Here is a 24,878-nt window from a genome sequence, read left to right as displayed (position 1 = left end):
ATAGCCTATTTTCTTTCGTTGGCATCTAAGTTCCTGTTTTCTACATATATGTTACTACTACCTATTGGATAAGTAACTAAGAACTTTGTCGTTTATTCCATGTGAACAAAATCCCTAAAAGCCCATTTGTAATAATATTCTTACTAAACACTGCTGAAAAAGGACTAAACTTCTGAGCTATGAACGTATAATCCAGTAGCATTAAGTAGGTAGGTACGTATAGCGACGTTGGAACTTGATATAGAAGTTAGCTGTTTTATATTTTTTTTCACAGCAGAAATCTTTATCTTTGATCTTAATATCTGATCGTACGTATTGTCTTTTAAAATATTACATTTGCCTAAATAAAAATAACCGACCTGCTGCTTATGTAAATTATAATTATTTATAACCCTACTTACAATGCATAACAATCATAATTAGGTATTATAACCCTACTTAACAATGCATAACAATCATAAGATAGTTTGGCGTATAAGTAGGTAGGTAGGTACTATCTAGGCCGAAGGTGGAAGCGATCGACCCGGAAATATTCTCAACCATCTCAACTATCATAATATGTATTTAGAACAGTCCCTCCTTACCAATGATATTATAGATAATACCAGGCCTCCGTCACTCGCCTATGCCGGCCGAGATAATTACCTACAGCGCGTGACAACTTCAAGTTGCAAATCAGTCAGGACCGCCACGCGCCTGTGAGCACACGCGTATTTCTATACACGCTCGGTCGATCATCGTCACAATCAAGGTTTATTGTTCCAACAGCACTGTTATCCTTCTTTAATGAAAAATCGTAGTATTTAGAAATAATAATTAACTGTACTAATTTAAATAATTAAAAAAAACTGCACTTTTTAAATAATTTTGAAATACTTATGACAAAAAACTGTAGCAAAAAAATTATTTTAGCTAATATAAACATTAACTTACTTCACCGTGTCTATTTTCCGACACTACACCTTTTAAAACTATTTGTCCAATTTCGAATTATATTATGCAACACTGAAGTTTATTAATAGGTACTTTAGAGATGGTAAGATTATACAAACACCACTAGATTAAAGATTACCAATAGTAAATACAATAAATGCTTCTTAAAATTAAGTTATTATTTATTTTACTTTGCTTATACAACCCTGAAGCTTGAGCTGCGAGGTAGATCAATTCTGAACACAAAAAAATTGCGCTCTTGTGAGCGTAGTATTAAGGTGCGATTTCGAATGCACCATGTGCGTTGGATATTTTGCATTATTATTATTACCGTTAAAATGTCGGCATCTGATCCTACACAAAGGAGTGCAATTTCTGTTGCTACTATTATGTATTCTGTGATAATACCATTGCTCCTTACCATCAATGCAATCGAGCAGACAAAGGACATTGATAAAAATCGCCCTAAGATTTTCAAAGACTTAGTATGTACCATAATTTTATGTATATTTTATTTATTTACTTGCAAGTGTCCAAACCTATCGGACAAGTTGCAGTTCGAAAAAATATTTTAAAAGTATTTAAACGAAATCAAAGTCACCGACATATTAACAGAGCAGAGACAGAGATGCGCTTTTTTAATTCGATTTAAGTAAATAATGGTTTGATCGATTAGACTAGAGTCTAATCATTAGACCTTTAGACGGGCGCAGATCCGCCGCGCCCGCAGCGCTTCAGTGGATTATTGCATTTTATGTAATATTTAATCACATTTATTTACCTACATTTACATATTTACTCTTTTCTTTAAGTGTAGACACTGTTTATGTATAAGTCCACTATTGCATGCCGTGGCAACCTATAATTAAGGCAGCACTTAGATTAAGTTAAATACGTTGTAAATATTGATTGTCTTCCAGTGTATGTCTTGTTGGTTGTCCTATTAAATAAATAAAATAAATATTTATAGCAACACAATGTTTAAAAATAAAATTTTTCAAAAACGATCAATTTAATCGATTATGTCTATTCTAAATGGACATCCCTATTTGTTAGTCAAATTGTCATTCACTCGCATCACCTTTTCTCTCTCACTCACTCTTGCTGTGTTGCTGTCTTGCTTGATCCTTCTTTGTGATTCGTTTGTAGCTTTTATTTTCGGAACTTTATTAACTACAAACTTGGCTATTCAAACGGACTCTGATTGATTGCAATAACGACATACTCAGCCTGGGATTTACTGTTTTTGTGTGGCTCGGCCAAGGCTCGGCTGGTGGTTCTATGGTGTTAGAAAATGAGCAACTTAATTATACACAACAATGGGCAGCACCTCGATCGGTAAGTACCTACATTTTGCTCTGCAATCTTATGAATAAGTACTAGCCTTGCCAAACTTCTGAATTGCCATTCTCATGGCGGGTTGTCTTGAAATGAATGTTCCGCTATTATCTGTGGTTCAACCCTGGACAGTGTGGACAGCCAGGCCCGATTCGATTGTAAGAAACTAGTCGATGGTACAGCGCAATGGAGGCATGAGCGAAACAACAATTATGTTGACAATCCAGCTGGTTTTGGTGTAAATCTAAGGAATTATTTACTTTGACACTATCTCCCTGCTCTCAATGAAAGCTTGTTTTGTTTTGTTTTTTGGAACTAAGACTACTAGATTATTATTTTTTGTAACTAAGTTTGTAACACGTCATAATTAATTATTATAACAACAATGCTTATTTACTAAAGCTGTTTAACCCTACCCTCTGACCCAAAATTCTACTAACAGCACATAATATTGAATTATCATTTTTTTTATGGTTTGCGGCTCAATTTATTCAACGCACAGGAGTATGTGTGGCATGGCATGCAATGAATCTATTTATTTTTACAGGTTACAGCTCATGATCTTATATGCACAACATGATTAGGGCATGGAATACCGGAATAAGTTTTATACCGGTATTGATACCGGTATTGAAATTTCAATTACCGGTATATCGAAATTTCGGTATTTTTTCGGTATTTCTTGAGATACTGCTATTTACAGTGTGCCTACCATGAGTTAACGTTAGGTGAGCTCGCTAGCGAATACGTCAAAAAATTCTATGAAGATCTTATTTCTTGAAAGCAGCCACTAGGGGCGCTGCACAAGATGTCATACATTTAAATGTCATTTTTTTACGCAGTCGCTAGCGAGCACACCTAACGTAAACTCATGGTAGGCACACTGTTTAAATGTTTCCAAGAACGATTAGTAAGTTTCTTTTGCGAAAAGTTATTAATAGGCCAGTAGAATAAGACGTGAAAATTAATCAAATCGGAAATAATTCCTAAAGGTTTTGTTTTAATAGCTTCATTTGTTGCTCATTAAGACTATCCTAAGTTTTCGACTTCGACGGAGGTGTGGTGGGGCCCCCCGAAAGGGGCATTTTTCCGGTTGTATGGTTATACCGTATAAATAAAGGACTTGCAGTATAGAAAATTGATCTTCATGGCAGGTGAAGGGCATTTAATCCTGCATTGAATAAGACGAAATTCATATATTTTAGACAAACCGTTTTCGTGCTTATCTTCGACAAAGTAAAAAATATGCGTATAATTAATGACCCTCTCTAAGTTCAATGGCTCGTCCCGCTGGCTCCCAAGCCTTGAAAAGGGCCACCTTAACCAGCGTATTCCTGTCAAGCCTCGCGAGTTGGATACGCCTATCCTTATTCATCCCAGCCGTTCCTTTACTACGGTTGCTGCGCCTCTTCCTTGCTCTCTCTTGAACGACTTTCGTGTTATCTACTGCGGCTGCCCCTCTTCCTTGCACCCTCCTGTACGACTGCGTTGCCTATTCTTATGCCTGGTCCAAGGTTCGACTCCAATAATAAACAACAGTTTCATATTAAAACGCTGAAGAGTTTGTTTGTTTGAATGCACTAATCTCAGGAACTACTAGTTTGATTTAAATAATTATTTTTGTGTGGGATAGCTCGTAAATTGAGGAAGGCTATAGGATATTATACGATCACGCTACGTCTAATAGGGGCGAAGTAGTAAAGAAAAATGTTGCAAGCACGGGAAATAGTATTCAAACTATTTTCACGCGTACAAAGTTGATTTCGTGGCGTCGAACCTTGGACCAGGTATACGGCTAGGCAACGCAGTCGTGCAGTAGGGTGCAAGGAAGAGGAGCAGCCATAGTAGATAACACAGAATCGTTCAAGAGAGTGCTGGGAAGAGTTTCAGCAACCGTAGTTAAGGATCGGCTGGGAACAAGGATAGGCAAATCCAACTCGTGTGGTTTGACAGGGATACGCTGGTTAAGACGGCCCTTTTCAAGATTTGGGAGCCGTGTGGTGACGAGTCATTGGACGTAGAGAGGGTCATTAATTAATACGTATATTTTCGTGCTTATTAAGATGCTCGTGCTCGCTTCAATGATATCAGCAGAACTGACTTGACTCAATGGATTATTGGAATCGATATGATGATTCGAATCATTATCATCTGAATCAATATTAAAAATAAGTATAAAAATAAAAAGAGATGGTGTAAAACCTATCAATGACTTTCCATTAGTTGAAAAACTGCCGATATTGCAAAATTAGATCACTTTTTTCGAAAAACCGAAATACCGGTATTTTCCCCTTAAATACCGGTATCAAAATACCGAAAATTTTGACCGGTATACCGGTATTTCGGTATACCGGTATACCGGTATCCATGCCCTAAACATGATGGACCCAAGCCCAAGATACAACACAAATGCATCTACTTCAAATCTTAGCAGAAAATGTGTGCTTTGCAGTAGAACACTAGAGCCTAGAACACGTTCACATCAGCTCATGTCCCTGAGAACTAACACTCAACATCATATTAACATCAGGAACATAATTGTGGAACGACTAACTCCATTAGAGGTAATGCACGCTAAAGTCCTTATTTAATAAAATGTTATTGGCTATACAATCAGTCTAATTCTTGTAAAGTTATTGGTTTCTGTAAATTAATACTAAAATAAAATAATTTAAGTGCGGGACATTAAAAAACTGATAATTTTTTTAAACTTATTTCTAATTATTATTATTTTTAAACAGGTTACTGCAAATGACTACATCTGTGGGGCTTGTCACTCATTATTGCAAAGAGATACCACACCTACTTCACAAGACTCTCCAGATATGCCAACCGGTGCCCCGGTAGGTCACCAACAAGTTTGTGTTGGATGTGGTTGTTCATTATTGCGAACTTGAAGTCATTGTTTGGATACAGAGAATAATCAAGATATATTAAACATTGTTCGAAATTGGATTCAACCCAGAGAGGTAAGAGCCCTGCCAGTTTTATAATACATAAAAATAATTATGCCGGTTTATTATAATAATAAAAAAGGTTTTTTCCGAATCAGCCTTCCCATCCTTCAACTCCTTCCATTGCTTTCAATCTGCCACTACTCTCATCCATACAGGTTATACAGGGTGGAAACGATAAGTGATCTCACTCGATTATTTCTAAACTACACAAGATATCGAAAAACTGGTTACTCATCCTGAAAGTGCTTCACGAGCTCTTTCTAACGGTATCAGTAAATAGTTACAGAATTAACTGGATCTATCCGAAAATTCAATGTTTTCAGCCTCCATACTAAATGTATGCCAGCCACACAATATTAAAAGTGTTATACAGGGTGTTAGGTAAATGGGTATATGAGCCGACACTAGCCCATGTTAACATGGTCATATAAATGGTATGGTGAAGTCAGAAAATTGATATCTTCATTTTAATTATTTTAATTTTCATACAAATCGGATTTTATAAAATTTAATTTGTATGAAAATTAAAAAAAATAAAATGATGATATCAAATTTCTGACGTCACCATACCATTTATATGACCATGTTAACATGGGCTAGTGTCGGCTCATATACCCATTTACCTAACACCCTGTAGATCACTTATCGTTTCCACCCTGTATAATACAAATAGACTTATATTATTAAAATATTGCAATATTATTACTTACATAATATTAAACATAATTTTTACTATTATAAAGCCAGTTAAAAATTCCCTGAGCCAAATAAACTCAGTAAAGTTTTATTTATACTTCCTGCATAACAACAGACTACTCTTTTAAACTACCACTATTCTCACTCTCAATCCTCGTTCCTCATTCATCCCTTTCGTTTCCTCCATAGACCAATCATTCCTCATCATTCAGCGTTCAAATCATAAATTATCTTTCATCACTCATCTTACTATTCCGTTACACACAAAAGTCGTTAATCCTATATAAATATTGCTCTTCTTATTGTTGAACTGTGAATCTGATGTTTTATTTTATTTTCAGATTCGTCCTTCAGATCTTCTTTGCCATAGATACTATCAGAGAGCACGAATTACTACAGTTGGTGCTTATTTAATGAAGCTGAGGACCGGTGATTCAGATGACAGAATAGCTACATTACTTGGCATTTCAAGGAGTACTCTTACAAAATATGTAATGAAAGCACGCAGTATGATGGAGGAACATTTCGTACCAGCACATTTAGGGTTACAACATATTAGTAGAGAGGAAGTAGCCCAAAGAAACCTTTATGTTCCAGTCTCTTTTCGGGAAGCCAGGAAACGATTTACCACAAAGAAAGGCTATTGTCATCATGGATGGTACATACATACATTTATGTGCAAAAAAGTAGCAATTATGCATACCAAAAAAAAAACTTATTCCCTATACAAATATCGGAATCTCGTTAAACCATTTATGGTACTTTGTTGTGATGGCGACATCATTGATGTATTGGGCCCATATTTAATAGAAAATGTAGAACATGACCATTAATAAATAATAAGTACCTACATACGTATTTTCATTTATACCTACATAACTGCCTACTTACCCTTGGGTCGGAATAAAGATATTTTTGGATTTAAATGTAAGTAAAATATATTAACTTCTTTTTAAAAAATGTTTGGCTTTTCCGTAGGCATTCCTATTTTTCCAATACGCAAAGTTCTATTTGCTGCTATTCATACGGTTTGACAAAGGGGTTCTTTATCGATCTACGATTTAAAGTGTAATTAAGACGTCTCTCCTACATATCTATACCTACTTATAATAAATCTGTAGAGAGGTCAATTCTGTACATGAAATATAATTTTCAAAATAACTATCAGGGGGTGATACTGATGCCAAAAATGCAATCAGTAAAATTTTTGTCTGTCTGTCTGTCCGTCTGTATGTTCCTTATAGAAACAAAAACTACTCGACGGATTTTAACGAAACTTGGTACAATTATTCTTCATACTCCTGGGCAGGTTATAGTATACTTAGGAATTCTCACGGGAACAGGAATTAGCGGGAAAATCCTTTTGTATGAAAAATCTAAACCGCTTAAGTTAGACGCTTTAAATTTCGCACGAAGGTACTTTAGTAAACTAATTCCCACGGGAACGGGAATTCGCATTATTATACATATAATTCTTGACAATAAATAGTTTTATTAGCAACTAGCGGCCGCCCGCGACTTCGTACGCGTGGATCCCGTTTTACCCCCTTCATCTATCTTACGCGGTTTAGATTTTTTCGTTCAAATGTTTTTTCCCGTTCACGTGGGAATTTTGCAATATCCTGTTGTAACTAAGCTTTAAGTTTATTAAGATACCTACATGTCAAATTTCAAGCGTCTAACTAAAGCGGTTTAGATTTTTCATACAAAGGGATTTTCCCACGAATTCCAGTTCCCGTGGGAATTAGTTTACTAAAGTACCTACGTGCGAAATTTAAAGCGTCTAACTTAAGCGGTTTAGATTTTTCATACAAAAGGATTTTCCCGCTAATTCCTGTTCCCGTGGGAATTCCTAAGTATACTATAACCTGCCCAGGAGTATGAAGAATAATTGTACCAAGTTTCGTTAAAATCCGTCGAGTAGTTTTTGTTTCTATAAGGAACATACAGACAGACAGACAGACAAAAATTTTACTGATTGCATTTTTGGCATCAGTATCACCCCCTGATAGTTATTTTGAAAATATATTTCATGTACAGAGTTGACCTCTCTACAGATTTATTATAAGTACCTATAGAAGATAGAAAATGGAAATGTACTTCTGTTATGCTAATAACCTCAAAATCTGAAGCATTTTTCCTATTGTAACGAATCTCCCGCTTATCCGTGCTTTAAGTATCTACACTAATATTATAAAGAGGAAAACTTTGTTTGTTTGGTTGTAATGAATAGACTCAAAAACTATTGGACCGTTTTTATTAAATTCTTTCACCATTCGAAAGCTACATTATCCACGAGTAACAGGCTAAATTTTATTTTGGAAAATAATAGGGTTCCGTAAAATATGTAGGTACCTAATGTAGGCCACGCGCGCGAAGCCGCGAGCGAAAAGCTAGTGGAGTATAAGGTGACAATCGTTAAGTAATTTCACATATAAAAATCATTATTTCATTGCTTGGGGGTCTTGGGGCGAACGATGTATGGACGCAGAACAATATCCTTTATTTTCAAATTTAAGCAAAAAGCATTCTGTGGTTATAAAATACCTATGCTTATTTGCACCTAGTTTATCAATCACCATGTTAATTCCATGCTTTCTATCCAGTCGACTGCTCTAACGACAAGGGTGGGCAGTCGTTGAGATGACAGCGCGAAAATCGTCGGCATCCACTAATTATGACCCTTATGTACCACTATATTGACAAAGTTCTCCGTCTTCGTACGCGATATTGGAAATTGGCATCTACCATCGGCTGATCTGACATTAGGCGTAGTCTGGCTTTGATATTCAATTTTCAACTGTATTACCTTGACAATCAGTTCAAAATTGATTACTAGAAAATTATTTGACAGACGATTTCTACTCTCGACAAATGCATTTGAATTAGCCCACTGATTTTGAAAAATAAAAGTCTTATTATGAAAAACAAAAAATAAACAACACAAAAATACTAGATAGGAAAAAATTATTAAATGCGTTACCAACTGCACTTTTCAAAGGAAGCAATTAAAGGCGCTGGATGCAGGCCGCCCACCCACCGGCCATTGTCGAAATCATTGGGGGAGGCCTATGTTCAGCAGTGGACGTCCTATGGCTGAGATGATGATGATGATGAATTAAATGTGTGCGAACATCAGCTTCAATATCAGACCTCCCCAACCTGGCCAGCGTGAGGAGTGCAGGCCAAATCCTCCATTTGCCTCTGGTAAATTAGAAAGGAATGCGTAGAACGACTGGTCGTCCAGGGAAAAGTCGAAGGAACCCGATCGCGTGGCAAGTCATCAATGCGCTGGACCGACCAAGTGAAAGCAGCAGTGGGAGACGGCTTATGTGACTGCACCAGACAGTCTGCCAATAGAGAGAGATGGAGGGAGATCGTGCGGAGAGTTGTATCCGCCTCTACAACCGATGTGAACAACGCCTCAACGTGACCACGACCGCTCTGCCAAGAGCGTAACGAATAAGAAGAAGAAATTAGAAAGGGCCCTGCTCCTGCAGTGGAGAGTAAATGATCTGATGACGATGACACACAATGTATATCAGTGTATAGTCTCTGCATGCGTGTTTTAAGACCGTATATTCACAAACATCGTAAAGGTAGCAGGGAAGCGCTGGACGCAGGCCGCTACCAATCGATCAACATGGAAAGCATTGGGGGAGGCCTATGTTCAGCAGTGGACATAACTATGAGGTCTCACAGTGCGCGGGACGCACAGGGTGACACACGAACCAATCACAGAGCTCTATTCAACGCTGTGCGTTCGATTTGCAGCTTCACTTAAGCAAGCGTCGTTTGTGAATACGGGCGTTAGTATGAGCAATTGAGCATGCGTGAATCTAGCACACTCATAGCACGGTAATACTATCTATACAGTATTCCAACTCGGCCATATTTTTTAAATAAATGTCAACAGCCGCGCGGTACGTCACCGTATGACAACATGCGATAGGGCTGCCCACCCTGCAGACCCTATTTTAATTACATCTGCCTACTTAGAATTTCTATCTAGTTTTGTAAATGTATTTTGTGATTGTAATTTTTTATTTTATTTTGACCAAATACTCCGTGAATGAAATAGGATAAAAATGCATGTTGTTTTGTGATTAGTCGATTTAATTAAAAAAAAATATAATTGTGTTAAGATTTAACAAATCTTATTGCGACCGTAAAATGTACTCGTATGCGCCTCGACTGAGGCGTACAAAATGCTTGATTATTATACAGGGTGTTAGGCATTGGGTTTATAAGCCGACACTAGACCATGTTAACATGTGCATAATTATAAATGGTATGGTGAAATCAGAAAATTGATATCATGATTTTAATAATTGTAATTTTCATACAAATCTGATTTTATAAATTTTATTTTGTATGAAAATTAAAAAAAATAAATGATGATATCACTGACTTCACCATAACATTTTATGTTAACATGGGCTAGTGTCGGCTTATAAACCCATTTACCTAACACCCTGTATAAATAGGTACTTGTAATTATTATTACAAAAAAAAAGAACGCTTACTGTTTAAAAAACAACGCATCGTCCGTTTATTACTGTGGCACATTCGCGACACCCCCGACTTTTGCATGTCGAGCGCATACCGAGATTAGAATTTCGAAGGAAAGCTCGCGTTTCGTCCGTTTATATGAAGTTACAATACTGTATGATAGTATTACCGTGCTCATAGTGCGTGCGTAGATACATTAGTGATATAGAGAGAAAAGGAATGCCATTGGTGACGTATTCTTAAAACTTGCGTAGGTATTGACATCGTGTGATTTGGATGTCAATGACATCTTTAAAAAGAGTTGGAAAAAAAAAAAGAAAATGTATTGAGTATTGGTAAAAATACGGCATTATTTGGGGCGAAGCGAACGTGATGGGACGCACGTGGTATTTACGCACTCTCTGGGTTTTTTGTGATTCATTGATTTGTTTATCTTTAAAAATAGGCCTAACCTGGCCATGGAGGTCACTCAAATGTAGCGTAGGACGTCCACCTGCTCAATGGACAGACGACCTCGGAAAGGTAGCGACTAGATGAAACAAACGGAAGATCGTGCTTTCTAAGGCTTTCCAACAGTTGACAGCCATTAGGCTTTATGATGATAACTTACACAAATATTACCTATACAACATTTTAGTTAAATGTGTGAATAATGTGAATGTGGTAGTGCCCTAGCGAAGATCTTGTTTAATTAAAGGCGATAATAGCACAGTATCAGAGACTGAGACTGAGACCCTGTCATTTGCAGGACTATTGTAATGAACTAACTAACTACTACAACAAAATAAGTACCTATTAACTGGCATTATTTCTGAAGAAAAAAATCCAGCAACTAACAACTACACTGGCGTCCAAAACTAAGTAGGTACACTTTTTAAATTTCATTTTTTCCTAAACTATAAATGGTAGAGATTAAAAAAAAAAATTTTTATAGCAAATCTTATCAGCTTTCTTATAAACAAGTAAAGTCCTTATTATTTCGGAAGCAAAATATCTTTTGTACCTTCAAAATTATTGAAATTTTAAAAGTTTGATAGTTTCTTTTGCAGGCCAGTGTAGTAGTATTGAACAGCATAATATAAAGATTATACCTGATCCCTAAAAACAAAGCAACTTTTTTCCTCTATCTATCAATAGAATAATGTCAATCTTCACGGTTCTCTTTTTTATCTAAAGAAAGGCCTTGGTCGTGGCCACTACGTTAAAATTGTTTCACACTTACCATTGACCTGCTTACTGTGATCTTTGTATAGTTAACCTGGTGCTACACTGCAAGCTATACTTTCAAAGCTTTGGTAGAATCTGTGGTAGAGTCGACATCACATCGGATTAAATATTTTTATAGTCACTAAGTCTAAACTTATCTCAAACTAACTTAAAAACGTACCTTAAAATGTAAACGCTAGCTCATAGCGTAATTCAAAACACTTGAAAATTTCAGAGCAGACAAGCGAAATGTTATGTTTATTTTTATGCATAACAAGGCAGGTATTTGACCGCAATCGCACCTGGTGTTAAGTGAGATGCAGTCTAGGATGGTACATATCTGCCCTGTAAGTGCATGTATTACAAATTACCATTCTCACATATTTTCAAGTTCAAAAATTAAATGTTTTTGTTACTAAATCGCTCAGCTATTACCCTATAGGTACTCGTATTTATGGTGCAACAGTAGGTATTTGTCGATAATTCTTTAATTTTTACGACTCTATGAGTATTGTTTACTATGAGTATAAAGGCGTATTTTTTACACTTGACCCTTGATTCTCTTCTGTGGTATTAAAACATGTTGTGTCAAGTTCAAACAATAAATAAAAGCTTTTTTTTATTTTGTTCTTAAAATTCTATTGACAAAAAGTAAGGTCTGCTTTAATTCAAAGTAATACTCGTAAATAGCCGACATTTATTGAATTGTTTGATAAGTTTGAGTTTGACCATAACACATTTAAATGCTTATTAAATCGCTTTCTGTGGAACACAAGTCTAACCTAGTGCGTCACATGTAGTCTATGAACCGAAATAGCTGTTTATAATAATCTAGACTTTGTTTTAGCAACGTATTAATTTAGTTATTAAAACAGATCCGGTTCCATAGAATGATTTCATATCCGATTGTACATACCATAACAGTTCATCATCAGGTCATTTACTCTCCACTGCAGGAACACGACTCTTTCTGATTTACGGTATTAAGGTACTGTCATTTCTTTTTTATCCACAACGAGGAAGCTCTTGGCCTGTATCTCACCTGATGGTAAGTGACGATCAGGGCGAAGGTGGAAGCGAGCTTCACCCGGAATCCTCAACCACGGAGGATCTTACCTCTAACTGCCGGAACACAACAATGCTGTTAACATTGTTGTTATGGCGACATACTTAGGTAACATGGTGGTAGCTATAGTTCATTCAACTTATGATGGTGATTTAGACAGATGAAACATTTCGTTTCATGAATCCAACTTATAAAAATATTGAGGTGTAAAAATCAATCACTTTTTTGTGATTTTATCCTTCCAAAATACAATAATTAATCTTTCTCAATTAACCTAAACAAGAATTTCAAATACTTATTAGTTTATTATTTGTTAAAAATTGTGAATAAATATTACATGAAATGCATAATGCGTTAATCGGAACTTTTGCTCATAGGGATGGACAAGAACAATCCCAACCAATCAATAATCGGTATGGTGGTCATCTCACCATCGAATCACAATTATTCTTTCAGGACGGTCAAAAGTCAGTCAATACATGTGCGTTTGCCTTGTATCACCGGTTGTGTTTTATGCGATTTCTCTACGAGTTGTTTGTCATTGTTATTTGTTGTTTTTATAAAATAAAATGCGTAATATTTAATTCTTTGTGATTTATTGTGTAATAACGTTTATTCCATATCGAGATAATTAAAATTCGTAGATATAATTTTGATTTTTCGTAGATAAAATTAAAAATCAAACAAATAAAAAGTCGATTAGATTTCTTAAAAAAATATTCTCGATTCTAAAAAATATCGTATGGTTTAAAAGAAGCGCCTCACTAAATAGAAGTGTCATAATCACTTTCTTACGCTGAATAGACTATAGTCAGGCGGACTTAGAATAAGTCCTACCACCAACCATTTGGTATTTATTAGGTAACAGATCTATCAGTTTAGATACAAATGTATCTCATTATAGTTCTGCTATGTTATATCATCAGATCTTATAGTCTCCACTGCAAGAGCACGACTCTCTAATTTACCAGAGGCAAATGGAGAATTTGTCCTACACTCCCCACGCTGGCCAGACGGGTTAGGGAGGCCTGACGCTCGTATCTTCGTTCATTAGACCTTTTATAACATTCACGGGAGGATTGTAAGAAAGAGGGAGAATTTGCGTTGAAATTGGTATTTACTAACTGGCCAATATTTTTTTTGCATTCCGGGTCATTCACACAAAATCAAAGATTTCTGTTGCTAAACTTTTGTCGTTTAGGATTTCCCCGTTTTTACAAGATGGCGTCATCTCTTTGCCTCTTTCTATGACGCATTTAAAACATAATAATATTTAATAAATCAAGAGCAAATCTGTCATTGTAAGATCTTGCAATAAAATAACAATATTTATGCATTCTAACTAATGTTTTCGACTAGTTCACTATACTAGGTTTTGTCTAGATTTTTTGCTAGTAGACTTTGTCTGAGTCTAGATTACGTACATAGAGATTATGTGAGATAATGCAAGATAGACAAACAGACATAGTCATTTTCCCATATTATTGTTAGTATAGATTGGCAAATAACTACGAATAATAATTTATTAAAGAAGCTATAGCTGTCCAATACTTTAATCAAATGAAGCCATCAAGATGTAATTGATACCACTTCGAACAATAAGAAGTGAACGTTACAAAAAACAAATCTATAGCAAAAAGTATAGGTAGAAAAAGTAGAATTAGAATGTAATTGTCTCTTAAAGTCACAAGTAGTTTGAGTTTTATCTTTTGACTTTAAAGACACTATTTTTTATGGGGAAAAGTCATTTTTTAAGTCATTATGAGTGAATTTTAAAAGATAGTTTTATAGCAATCAAACTTTATTAAAGGCAAGTGTGGACGAAGGCACATCATACTTAACACTGTGGTACCTATCTAGTTTTGTTGTAATAGGGTCTCTTTTAAGACCAAAGTGACTCTTACCTCTTACATAAAACTATTTTTTTTTACCATTTTCGAAAACATCTGCTTCCCCATTATCAGTGTAACAAATAGAGTTTGAAACACCAGTTTTGAGTATTCAAAAGGATTACAAACTTTGCATTGCATATTTCAAACCATCTAAAAAGTTCTACCTGAAATTTTGACGTACCACTTTAGTTTACTAATCCGCTTGACCAAAGCCGACGCACGGACGACGTTGTAGAGAAGTCACGTGGTTGTTCGCTACAAAAACAAACGCCTATCGAAAAGCTACATTTCGTTGCGGGTCCAATGACAGTTTAACTTTCCCCCGGGACAAACTTAACCTTCACGGGTTGGGTTTTTATGGCGGTCAAGCTGTAGATCCTGGCTACATAGGAGTTGCAGTGGTAGGAACGAGAGGTGGGAATAGTCCCGTGTCGAAAAGTCACACGAATGAGCGACATAAAAACACGTTATCTACAGTAAGTGAGGAAAGGAAATTTCTAATGCAGCGATAAGGGTCAGATGTGAAATGAAAAACTATAATTATCCACTCAGAAGGTGGACCGACGACCTCATAAAGGTAGCAGGAAGGCGCTGGATGCAGGCCGCTACCTACCGGCCTTGTGGAAATCACTGGGGCCTATGTTCAGCAGTGGACGTCCTGTGGCTGAAATGATGATGATGATGAACTAACTGACCCGGCGAACTACGTACCGCCTATGTTCATCAGAAATAATGTAGGATTCCAATCAAATGTTGAAAGAATTTTTCAAATCGGTCCAGTAGTTTTGGAGTCTATTCAATACAAACAAACAGTCAAATCTTTATAATGTTAGCATAGATTAAGATTTTGACTTTAATGCCGTGTTTAGTCTTATTAATTAATTAAAAGGTAGACGATTAGTCTGATTTGTTTGTTTGTAAAAACCTATTGTGTTTATTTTCATTAACACAACCTTAATTTATTTAATTGGTTATTTAGTTTTCACGTCAAGTGATTAATTAATTAAGTGATCTATGTATGCCGTGTAAAAACGTTTTATTTTCTTCATTTAACGATAGATTACTTAATTTGTTTATTTTAATGTGTTTATTTATGAACTTTAATTTGTTTAACCCACTTTTTTCATATTAAATAATAATATCAAGATTTACCTTTTGATTTTAAAGGTTTTATACCGAAAATACTTGAATTCCCAACGAAAAAAATCTTGCATCAGTAAAGTACCATTTTGGTCCAACTTTACTTTTTCTACCTGTCTACGATGACGCATGTCAATAAAATAGCAGAACTATTTCGACAATTAGCCGTCCATTGTGCTCTCGTCTTTTGTCTACGTCATGTCAAACAATGATTGTTTTGAAAGAATCTTCGCATTCGTTTTCGTATCTCTGGTCAGTTGTCATTGAGTCGTCGAAGATGAGCGTTGTATTTTAGTTTTGTTTTCGATTTTGTTTTTAGCCAGTGTTTTGTTTTTTAATTTAATTGTGTAGTTTTTTGTTTTTATCTGTGATAAGAAGTGACAGATATTTTCTTATTTTTTCGTTTTTGAAAGTGGCGGTTTTTATTTTTTTCCGACCAGTGTACATTATTTTATCTAAGTTGGTAGTAAATTGATGGATTTTGTATCGTTTTGTGTGGTTAGGATAAGTGATTCTCTGATGTTTGTTGAGTGATGTTTGCTAGTGGTTATGGAAATGAGGTAAGACTTATAATATTTTTTGTCGATGGCGATTATTGAATGCATTAAATATATCGAATTCGTTATTGAGAGAAATATAGTTGAATATTGACTGTGTTTTTTCTTTGGTTTGTTACAAAAGTCAGATTAGAGGGAATTTTAAGATGTGATTGTTGGATATTTGTAATTTAGATGAGGCAATTTAAGTTAAAACATACAGTGTTTTATTCATGAAAATAGGACTACTTACCTGAAACTTTAGGGCTAAATGGTGCCGTATAAAATATACAAAGCTCAACCAAAATTTGCTCCCTGCAGGAGTCAAACCTGCAACCGCAGCGGGCATTGTATCGCCAACTACTATGCCAGTGACCGAAATACGCAGTACAATGTGTGTTCATTTTTGTTTATTTTGAAAGAAATCAATCGTCATTACATCATTATAATCATCTTGAATCCGTATATTAAACAATGATTGTATTGGAAGTACTTTAACCGACTTCAAAAAGGAGGAGGTTACCAATTCGTCTGAATGTTTTTTGTAGAAATCCATCAATGGTCAAAGGTGTGAACTGACTGATTGTTTTAAAAAAATAGTCTCCATTTTTTATCAAAATGGATTCGGTAGTTTTTGGAGTCAGTTATTTTTTATTAAAATAAATAATGGAACACTTGTAAAATAAAATAGAAAGAAACGGGTCTTAACGTCTATTTTAGTTGAAATGGAACGCGAAAGTTTAAAAACTTGTAAAATGCAAAAGTAACCAAGTAACCAATTCTTAGACCTTTTTTCTTGGAAATGAAGTAAATCTTTTAATTCTCAACTCTGACATTCTGGCCACAGTATGGCCAATCATCAGAAGCCGGCCACGAACCCGTTATAATTGTTGTTTCTTATAAAAAGTGCCAAAAATTGGAGCAACGACTCATGTGCCGAAGTAGATACGTCCATAACTTCGGTACAGTTAACTAGACATATATTTTATGTATGTAGGAATCATGATTATAGGCTAATTAAATAATTCCGCACCGCCTACAGGTTGACTGAGGGAGAATTCCGTATGGCATTAAGTTCGACTTTTGTAACCTTTTTATGTACAAATATATTTTTTACAATTAATTTTTTTTTTACCGATAAAATTTATAAGTAAATTAGCACAAAACTTCTTGTCGGTTGAAGCTAAGAAATAAATTCTCTATAAACGCTATTAATGAAACATTCAGTATCATTTCAGGCATAATTTCTCAAAGTTTGCCCGCCCCCACTATAAATATTTCAAACAAATAGGAACTTTTCTTTCTTTCTTCTTTTAAACAAATTAAGTTCTAGTGCGACATTTTGTTGACTAAAAAAACGACATTGGAGACTAAATGACAAAAAAATACATACAGTCAATTTCCAACATAGAACTTCTTTTTTGAAGTCGGTTAAAAAGGCTAGATTGCCTCTTAATTAAAATAAAGCGATAATTAGATTACATTTTGACGACTAGGCCAGGTATGTTAAGCCATTAATTAGCTAAAATAATTCCTGCAATAAATATCCTGTTTTACGGATTATTAATACAGACCTTCTAAATTGAAAGTAACATTTTCGCAATAGGTTTTGTATTTATTAATTAAATTTGAAATTATTTTGCATTTATTAATTTAATAAGACACAAACAGTAGTGACTAGTGCCTAAGTTTGTTGCGGCGCTTCTTCTCAGCACTTGTCAAAGGTTTGTCTCGAAGCACTGGTTAAGCAAAAATAATGAGACATGTAAAGGCTCCATAAGAGCATTTAACCATTTGTAAGAGCTATTTAATTATACTAAACAAATAATGTATGTTTGTTTGTAACTATTTCCATAATTCAATTGGTCCATTTAAAGTAGCACGTGTCCTGCTTCAGGATTATTCCCAATTGCTGTCTAACATTAAGATATCCTGAACTCCACATACCATTAATATAAAGATAGCTAGGCCATATGGCTATTATGAAGCAGTTGCCCTATATCTAGCCTAGTCACGACCAGAATCTAGCAGCCATGGTTTAGAACCTAACCCCGGGATACCACAAAAAGTTAAACGCCTGTTGAACACTATTTAAATTGACATTTAGTATGGCAATGTCATTTTAAACTAGTGTTGTGTGTGTAGTATCAATTTTGTGGCAAGGCCCTAAATGTTGAAGTAGTCAAAATCTAAGGGCTTGTTCCCACGGAGACATCCCGTTTTTAGCAGAATCCCGTTTAGTAGTATACGTGTTTAAATATTATCGTTCACACGAACATCCCGTTTGCAGTTTTGCACTTTCCCGCAAAAAACCAATCCATTCGAATTAGTAAAACAAATTTTCACCCAACAGTTCCGTTTTGCAGGATCCTGTATTACTGGATACAGGACGAGCCCCAACCTGTTAGACCAGAGGGCCTAGTGTGAGTTTTTATCATAAGCGCTCACTAGTGAGCGCGTCAAAAATGACATTACATAAATGTATGACGGATTGTACAGCGCCCCTACGGGACTATTCCCACCTTCTGTTCCCACCACTGCAACTCCTGTGTGGCTACACACAGGATCTACAGCTTGACCGCCACAAAAACCCAACCAATGAAGGTCAAGTTTGTCCCGGGGGAAAGTCAAACTGTCATTGGACCCGCAACGAAATTAATCAGAAGAACATAGGAGGAGTTCGAAATTAAGGTTCGACTTCCCTCCATTGCAAAGCGGATGACAGGTGACAAACAAAGGTTTAATACCTTTAAGAAAAGATACAGCGCCCCTAGCGGGAAACGTTCAAAAACTAAAATTTTCATACCTAGTGGGCGCGTTTGATGTAAACTCACACTCAGCCCACTGAATTCCTGATATCCCTTGAGGTATATTTTTTTTTACTTTGAGAACCACAGGTTTAAGTTAATCTTGGCATTCGGTACAGACGAGGGCACGTCAAGCCAAATACTGACCACCTTATATGGTTGTGAATGTTGTGATAAGGGCGATATTCCAACAAAAATGTGCAGTTCGTTCTGCTGTAAGCACTAATTACTTATCTAGCTTATCGTAAGCTTATAAGGCGGTTGATAAGTTGGCGTTTAAAATATTTGGAAGTAGATTAGTGACGTCATTGGAGTTAGATTAAGTGGAGTTTTGGGTTTTTGGTGTCAAGAATTTTACACATGCCTCCTTTTCTTTGTTTACCTACAAACTAATATTAAAAATTCAAAAATAAAATAGTCAATCTATTTTTTTGGTTACTCCTAAATAATTCCATAGATTTTAAAATAAAGTCATGTAGGTATCATGTCACTTGGCATTCCAGTAATTTAAAAAGTTCAGGGCCTATCTACTAAAATGATTGCTAACCAAATAAATAAATAAATCTCTGCTAGAAGATGGAGCTTTTTATTACATCAGGCAGAAATAGCTACCACAACTTGAAAAATCAAAACTGGTTAGAAAACGATAATAACCCATCCATATATGCCTACTTATATCAATGTCCGTCTGTAACCTTTCATGCTTAAACTACTGAACTAATTAGATGAGGTTGATACCTCAAGGAAAATCTAGGATAGTTTCTAAGTTTCTATAAATATTTCAAAATAACTATCGTGATCTTCATAAACCATGCTCTACCATCAAATATGCTAAGCAGATAATAGTAGGCGGCGCACGGTGGTCCCGATTTAATAAAACATGGACATTGATGCTAGAAGCACGAAATTTTTTTTGATGGTTACTGCTATGATAACTAATAAGGCAAAAAAATATTACAATCCTACGACGTCTATTTCGTAGTAAGAAAAAATATAAAGATATTTTTTGTATGGAAGAAATTACGTTTCTGTAAATTTTTCGAAATTCTTAAACGATGTCAAGATGCCGATCACACATGTTATAAAACAAGTGATTCTGAGTATTTCATGCGAAGATACTTGTCACTTATCTCTGCGTACTTTTGAGTTATCGAGGGTTGAAAAATCGATTTTTTTATATCAAATATTTCCACGAAAAATTGCCAAAATTACAATAAAAAAATTGCCAAAATTGACAAACCTTTGATGACACATAACAACGACTCGCACTCGCGCGCGCTCGTATGCATCAGCTTTTAATAAAATAAAATAAAAAATTAAGGGAAATACTTAATACAACGTTGTATGCATAGGTCCGCTGGCCGTCAAAAAGTAGCTTATACGAGAGGTTGCCCAATTTATAATATGTCCATCATTGATAACTCACACAAATATCATCTCTCTCTGAAGGATAACAAATTTTTTTTGTTTCCAGAAGCTCTTGATAGGATGGAAGCTCATAAATACTCTCTGAAGTGAGAATGAATCTCAAATTGCGATATTGCCATTTTGACAAATTACATGATGTAACTAGCGCTAAAGTTTATCTTCAGGTAGACACAGTTTTAAGTTAAAAGATTGTCTACTATTTCACACTGTTTTTCGTTTTGGAACAGTTCTTTGATTATAGGTAGTCGCTAATTTCGTTTTGTTAGACTCTTTCAGTTTAGCACATAAAGCGTAAACTAATTCCTCCTCAGAATGATCTAAAAGTGTTAGAGAGCGCCTCTTCTTCTGCAGAAGAAGAATTTTGCATAAATCTTCAAAAGGTTTTTTATTTATACCAGAAGTCGATGGTTGCACATCTACTTCCGCAGTCTCATCAACTGGAGCGTCTTCCTCGGTGTTAACGTTGTCTATGCGTTGTGTTAACTCGGTAAAAAACATTTTTTAAATCTATATTTTTACATTTCGGCCAGACCATTTCAGACTAAAATGACGAACGTATTGGCATTGAATTGTCTTCCGAAGATTTGAGTAATTATCAAATCATTAAGTCGTAATTTTACAAGAAATAAGTATATCAAAGAAGATATGGTCTGCTTCCAGCAGAGCCCAAAAGACATTTTTGCACCAGAATTCGCATTGGCTAGACTCTGAAATTGTCTGGCCGAATTGTAAAAATATAGATTTAAACAATGTTTTTTACCGAGTTAACACAACGCATAGACAACGTTAATACTGAGGAAGACGCTCCAGTTGATGAGACTGCGGAAGTAGATGTGCAACCATCGACTTTTAGTATAAATAAAAAACCTTTTGAAGATTTATGCAAAATTCTTCTTCTGCAGAAGAAGAGGCGCTCTCTAACACTTTTAGATCATTCTGAGGAGGAATTAGTTTACGCTTTATATGCTAAACTGAAAGAGTCTAACAAAACGAAATTAGCGACTACCTATAATCAAAGAACTGTTCCAAAACGAAGAACAGTGTGAAATAGTAGACAATCTTTTAACTTTATAACTGTGTCTACCTGAAGATAAATGTTAGCGCTAGTTACATCATGTACTTTGTCAAAATGGCAATATCGCAATTTGAGATTCATTCTCGCTTCAGAGAGTATTTATGGGCTTCCATCCTATCAAGAGCTTCTGGAAACAAAAAAAAACTTGTTATCCTTCAGAGAGAGACGATATTTGTGTGAGTTATCAATGATGGACATATTGTAAATTGGGCAACCTCTCGTATAAGCTACTTTTTGACGGCCAGCGGACCTATACATACAACGTTGTATTAAGTATTTCCCTTATTTTTTTTTTATTTTAGTAAAAGTTGATGCATACGAGCGCGCGCGAGTGCGAGTCTTTGTTATGTGTCATCAAAAGTGTCCCTTATACACCATATTGTAATTCTGGCAATTTTTCGTGGAAATATTTAATATAAAAAAATCGATTTTTCAACCCTCGATAACTCAAAAGTACGCAGAGATAAGTGACAAGTATCTTCGCATGAAATACTCAGAATCACTTGTTTTATAACATGTGTGATCGGCATCTTGACATCGTTAAAGAATTTCGAAAAATTGACAGAAACGTAATTTCTTCCATACAAAACATATGTATATATTTTTTTTACTACGAAATAGACGTCGTAGGATTGTAATATTTTTTTGCCTTATTAGTTATCATAGCAGTAACCATCAAAAAAATTTTCGTGCCTCTAGCATCAATGTCCATGTTTTATTAAATCGGGACCACTGTGCGGCGCTACAAGGATAAATTATAGGGTCCGTGCCCCATGACTTTGGGTTATGACCTCGAAATGCACATCGAATACCGATTCGATGGTCGCTGGTTCGATACCTGATGCTGGACTATTGTGGTGACCACACTAATGCAAGCTTATATTATTATGTTTATGACTCTACAATCTACATGGAATAAAAACAAAGTCTGTACGTTTAGATTTTTTTAAATGATGCAACGGATTTTAATGCGGTTTTCAGCAATAGATAGAGTGTTAAAGAATAAGGTTTAGAAGAATTTGAGCGAAGCTCGGGTGGGTCACAAATATGTATAAAAAGGCTACCATAACTGACTATCGATACACTATGATTTATCAACACACAGCTCAAACTTCAGAATGGATTGCGTTGAAATGCACACACATAAGTAGTTACAATGACATTTTTTTTGTCTTGAGCGGCTGCTCTAATTCAATAAAGTCCTGGTATCACTGCGACCGGTACCGATCTATTGTGATCGCCGCTATTTTATAAGCTATAATGACACAAGGAATGCACATTGCACACACAACTAGTGTTATATGACATAGGCATCTACTAAGGCTGAATTGCACCATCTTATTTTAACCGTAATAATAACAATAATCGGTGCCTTTTGTATGGAGTTTGACAGATTTTTGAGACAATTTGACAGCCTAAGAAAGGATTTTTCAAAATTCACCCCCTTATTCACCCCCCAAGGGAGTGACATGATGAAAGTTTAACGCGAGCGAAACCGCAGCAAAAGCTAGTAACACTTAAAATATTGTACTTAAAAGGTTTTTTTGTTACAGATAACCCCACGATGACTCCCGCGAGTGACAACGCGAAATAAGTGACAAGTGTAAATCAAAAGTTTTTGTGAGAAGTTAAATTATTAGTGAACACATGTGTGAGAAGGGGGTTAAGGAGAAGATGACCAACATCACGCCGGAGACCCGGATCATGATGATGCGGTCTGTGGATGGCAGGAGCAGCTATAGGAGACAGGTAATTTTACTACTCCACTAAAGCCTGGTCCGTGAGCACGTAGAATTTTGTCCAATGACCCCAAGCTACCCATCTTTATCTTTGTCGCGCTCGCACACTCACTGCGGGCGCGCGTCGCACAGTCGCGACAGCAATATAATTACGCGCGAGCGATAAGGATGGGTAGCTTGGGGTCATTGGACAAAATTCTACGTGCTCACGGACCAGGCTTTACCTACAAATATTGCGCACAGCTAAGTTCCTACTGTAATGGAGCGTGGTGCGGGAAAATACACCACGTGTTGTTATTACGTTAAAGGACGAAGTACACTTATCAATCCGGAAACGTATTACTCGAGTATATTATATTAAACTCGAGGCGGTCAGTATTCTTTGTATGAAACTCCATACTGCAACGCACTCCGAATCGTAACATAAACGCCTCGCCTCAATACGGTGTTGATCCCTTTCCGGGTTGATCGAGATGCGCGCCACGGTAAACTTTTATAGTGGCAATTTATCGATTTTTCACGATAAGCCCATACATTATTGTCGTCTAAAATCGTCGATAAGATTTTATCGTGGCGCACATCTTAGTACCGCTGTAGACTGCGACAGCTTCGTTACGTCACAAGTCACTTCTACCGCACACAGCAGGAACCAGCCTATATTTATTTGTCCACGAAAAATTGGCATGCAAAAATTGACAACGCATTAAATTTTTCTTCAGCACGACCAATGAAGATAATCGGCCTGGGTAAGACCCAGATTGCCGGATTTCAAGTCAAGCTGTTTCCCTTATGACAATGGAATTAAGCCTAACTTTTTTTCTAGCTATTTAGGAGTAAGTAGAGATATTACCCTAGTTAGTTTCTTTCTTTTTCGTGAACATGAAATGAAAATTGCAATACAACCTTCACGCATTATTTGATAGCTATATTATGGAGGTACTCATCACTGAAAAGTAAGGCAAATACGATATTGTACAAATACCATACAATATCCAATAACGAGCCGCTCAAACAGCTTCATTGTTTAATAACACTTATTAAAACAATTATGGCGTACCCGGCCGTCTATTTTCCTAGTGACATAATAATCTCTACCACTATCTCTTTCTTAACAACACCTTACTATCGCACTAGCACCTATTTCTAAGGCTATAAGGTCTAAATTATAGTGCAATAAACGTTTTAATTGGGCGCGGAAAGGGACAGAATGTATGGCAGTGTGTCGGTCGTTGACCCCACGAAATGGTGTACAATCTAGCGAACGCTTTCAGATAAAGTGCATAGTGTTGTTTGTAATTCGTTTGTTTGTTAATCGATATCGATGAAATAATTTTTGGACAGAGAAACAGAGCTTACCTAATTTCTAATTTAACCCTGCCAGTAAAACTTATCTGAAAACTTCACACATTTTTTTTTAAATCTAAGTTATGTATAGAAGACAGAACCCCTATAATATCGAATTTATAAAGTGTAGGTAGACTCTGAGTTGATTTATTATGTTAATGTAACAGTGACTAATTCCAATCGCATGAATAGTCGAATACATCACAGCT

At 35.8% G+C, this 24,878-nt stretch overlaps 1 protein-coding gene and 3 long non-coding RNA genes across 5 annotated transcripts in view; 3 read left to right on the top strand and 1 right to left on the bottom strand.

The window, feature by feature from the left end:
- The window catches only part of LOC135083501 (uncharacterized), a 236,378-nt gene that overhangs the window by 131,093 nt on the left and 80,407 nt on the right, over positions 1-24,878 (bottom strand). The window lies entirely within an intron of this gene.
- Positions 1-24,878, top strand: part of LOC135083419 (facilitated trehalose transporter Tret1-like) — a 116,763-nt gene that overhangs the window by 63,943 nt on the left and 27,942 nt on the right. The window contains exons 1-2 of one of the 2 annotated variants that reach the window (XM_063978158.1): positions 16,168-16,300; positions 23,140-23,335. In XM_063978158.1, the coding sequence (XP_063834228.1) occupies positions 23,234-23,335 (102 nt within the window). In that variant the 5' untranslated portion in view covers positions 16,168-16,300; positions 23,140-23,233. Of the gene's footprint in view, positions 1-16,167; positions 16,301-23,139; positions 23,336-24,878 lie in introns of those variants that run through there. The other variant, XM_063978157.1, reaches the window with a different exon arrangement.
- On the top strand, positions 46-2,852 carry LOC135083515 (uncharacterized). Its single transcript, XR_010259630.1, has 3 exons — positions 46-209; positions 2,083-2,271; positions 2,819-2,852. It is a non-coding gene; the product is annotated as an uncharacterized LOC135083515 (long non-coding RNA).
- LOC135083514 (uncharacterized) lies at positions 4,650-6,774 on the top strand. The gene is made up of 3 exons (XR_010259629.1): positions 4,650-4,835; positions 5,013-5,240; positions 6,266-6,774. It is a non-coding gene; the product is annotated as an uncharacterized LOC135083514 (long non-coding RNA).

This window comes from Ostrinia nubilalis, chromosome 23 (assembly GCF_963855985.1).
Source record: "Ostrinia nubilalis chromosome 23, ilOstNubi1.1, whole genome shotgun sequence".
NCBI classification, from domain to species: Eukaryota; Metazoa; Arthropoda; class Insecta; order Lepidoptera; family Crambidae; genus Ostrinia; species Ostrinia nubilalis.
This window is presented reverse-complemented; position numbering and strand designations above follow the sequence as displayed.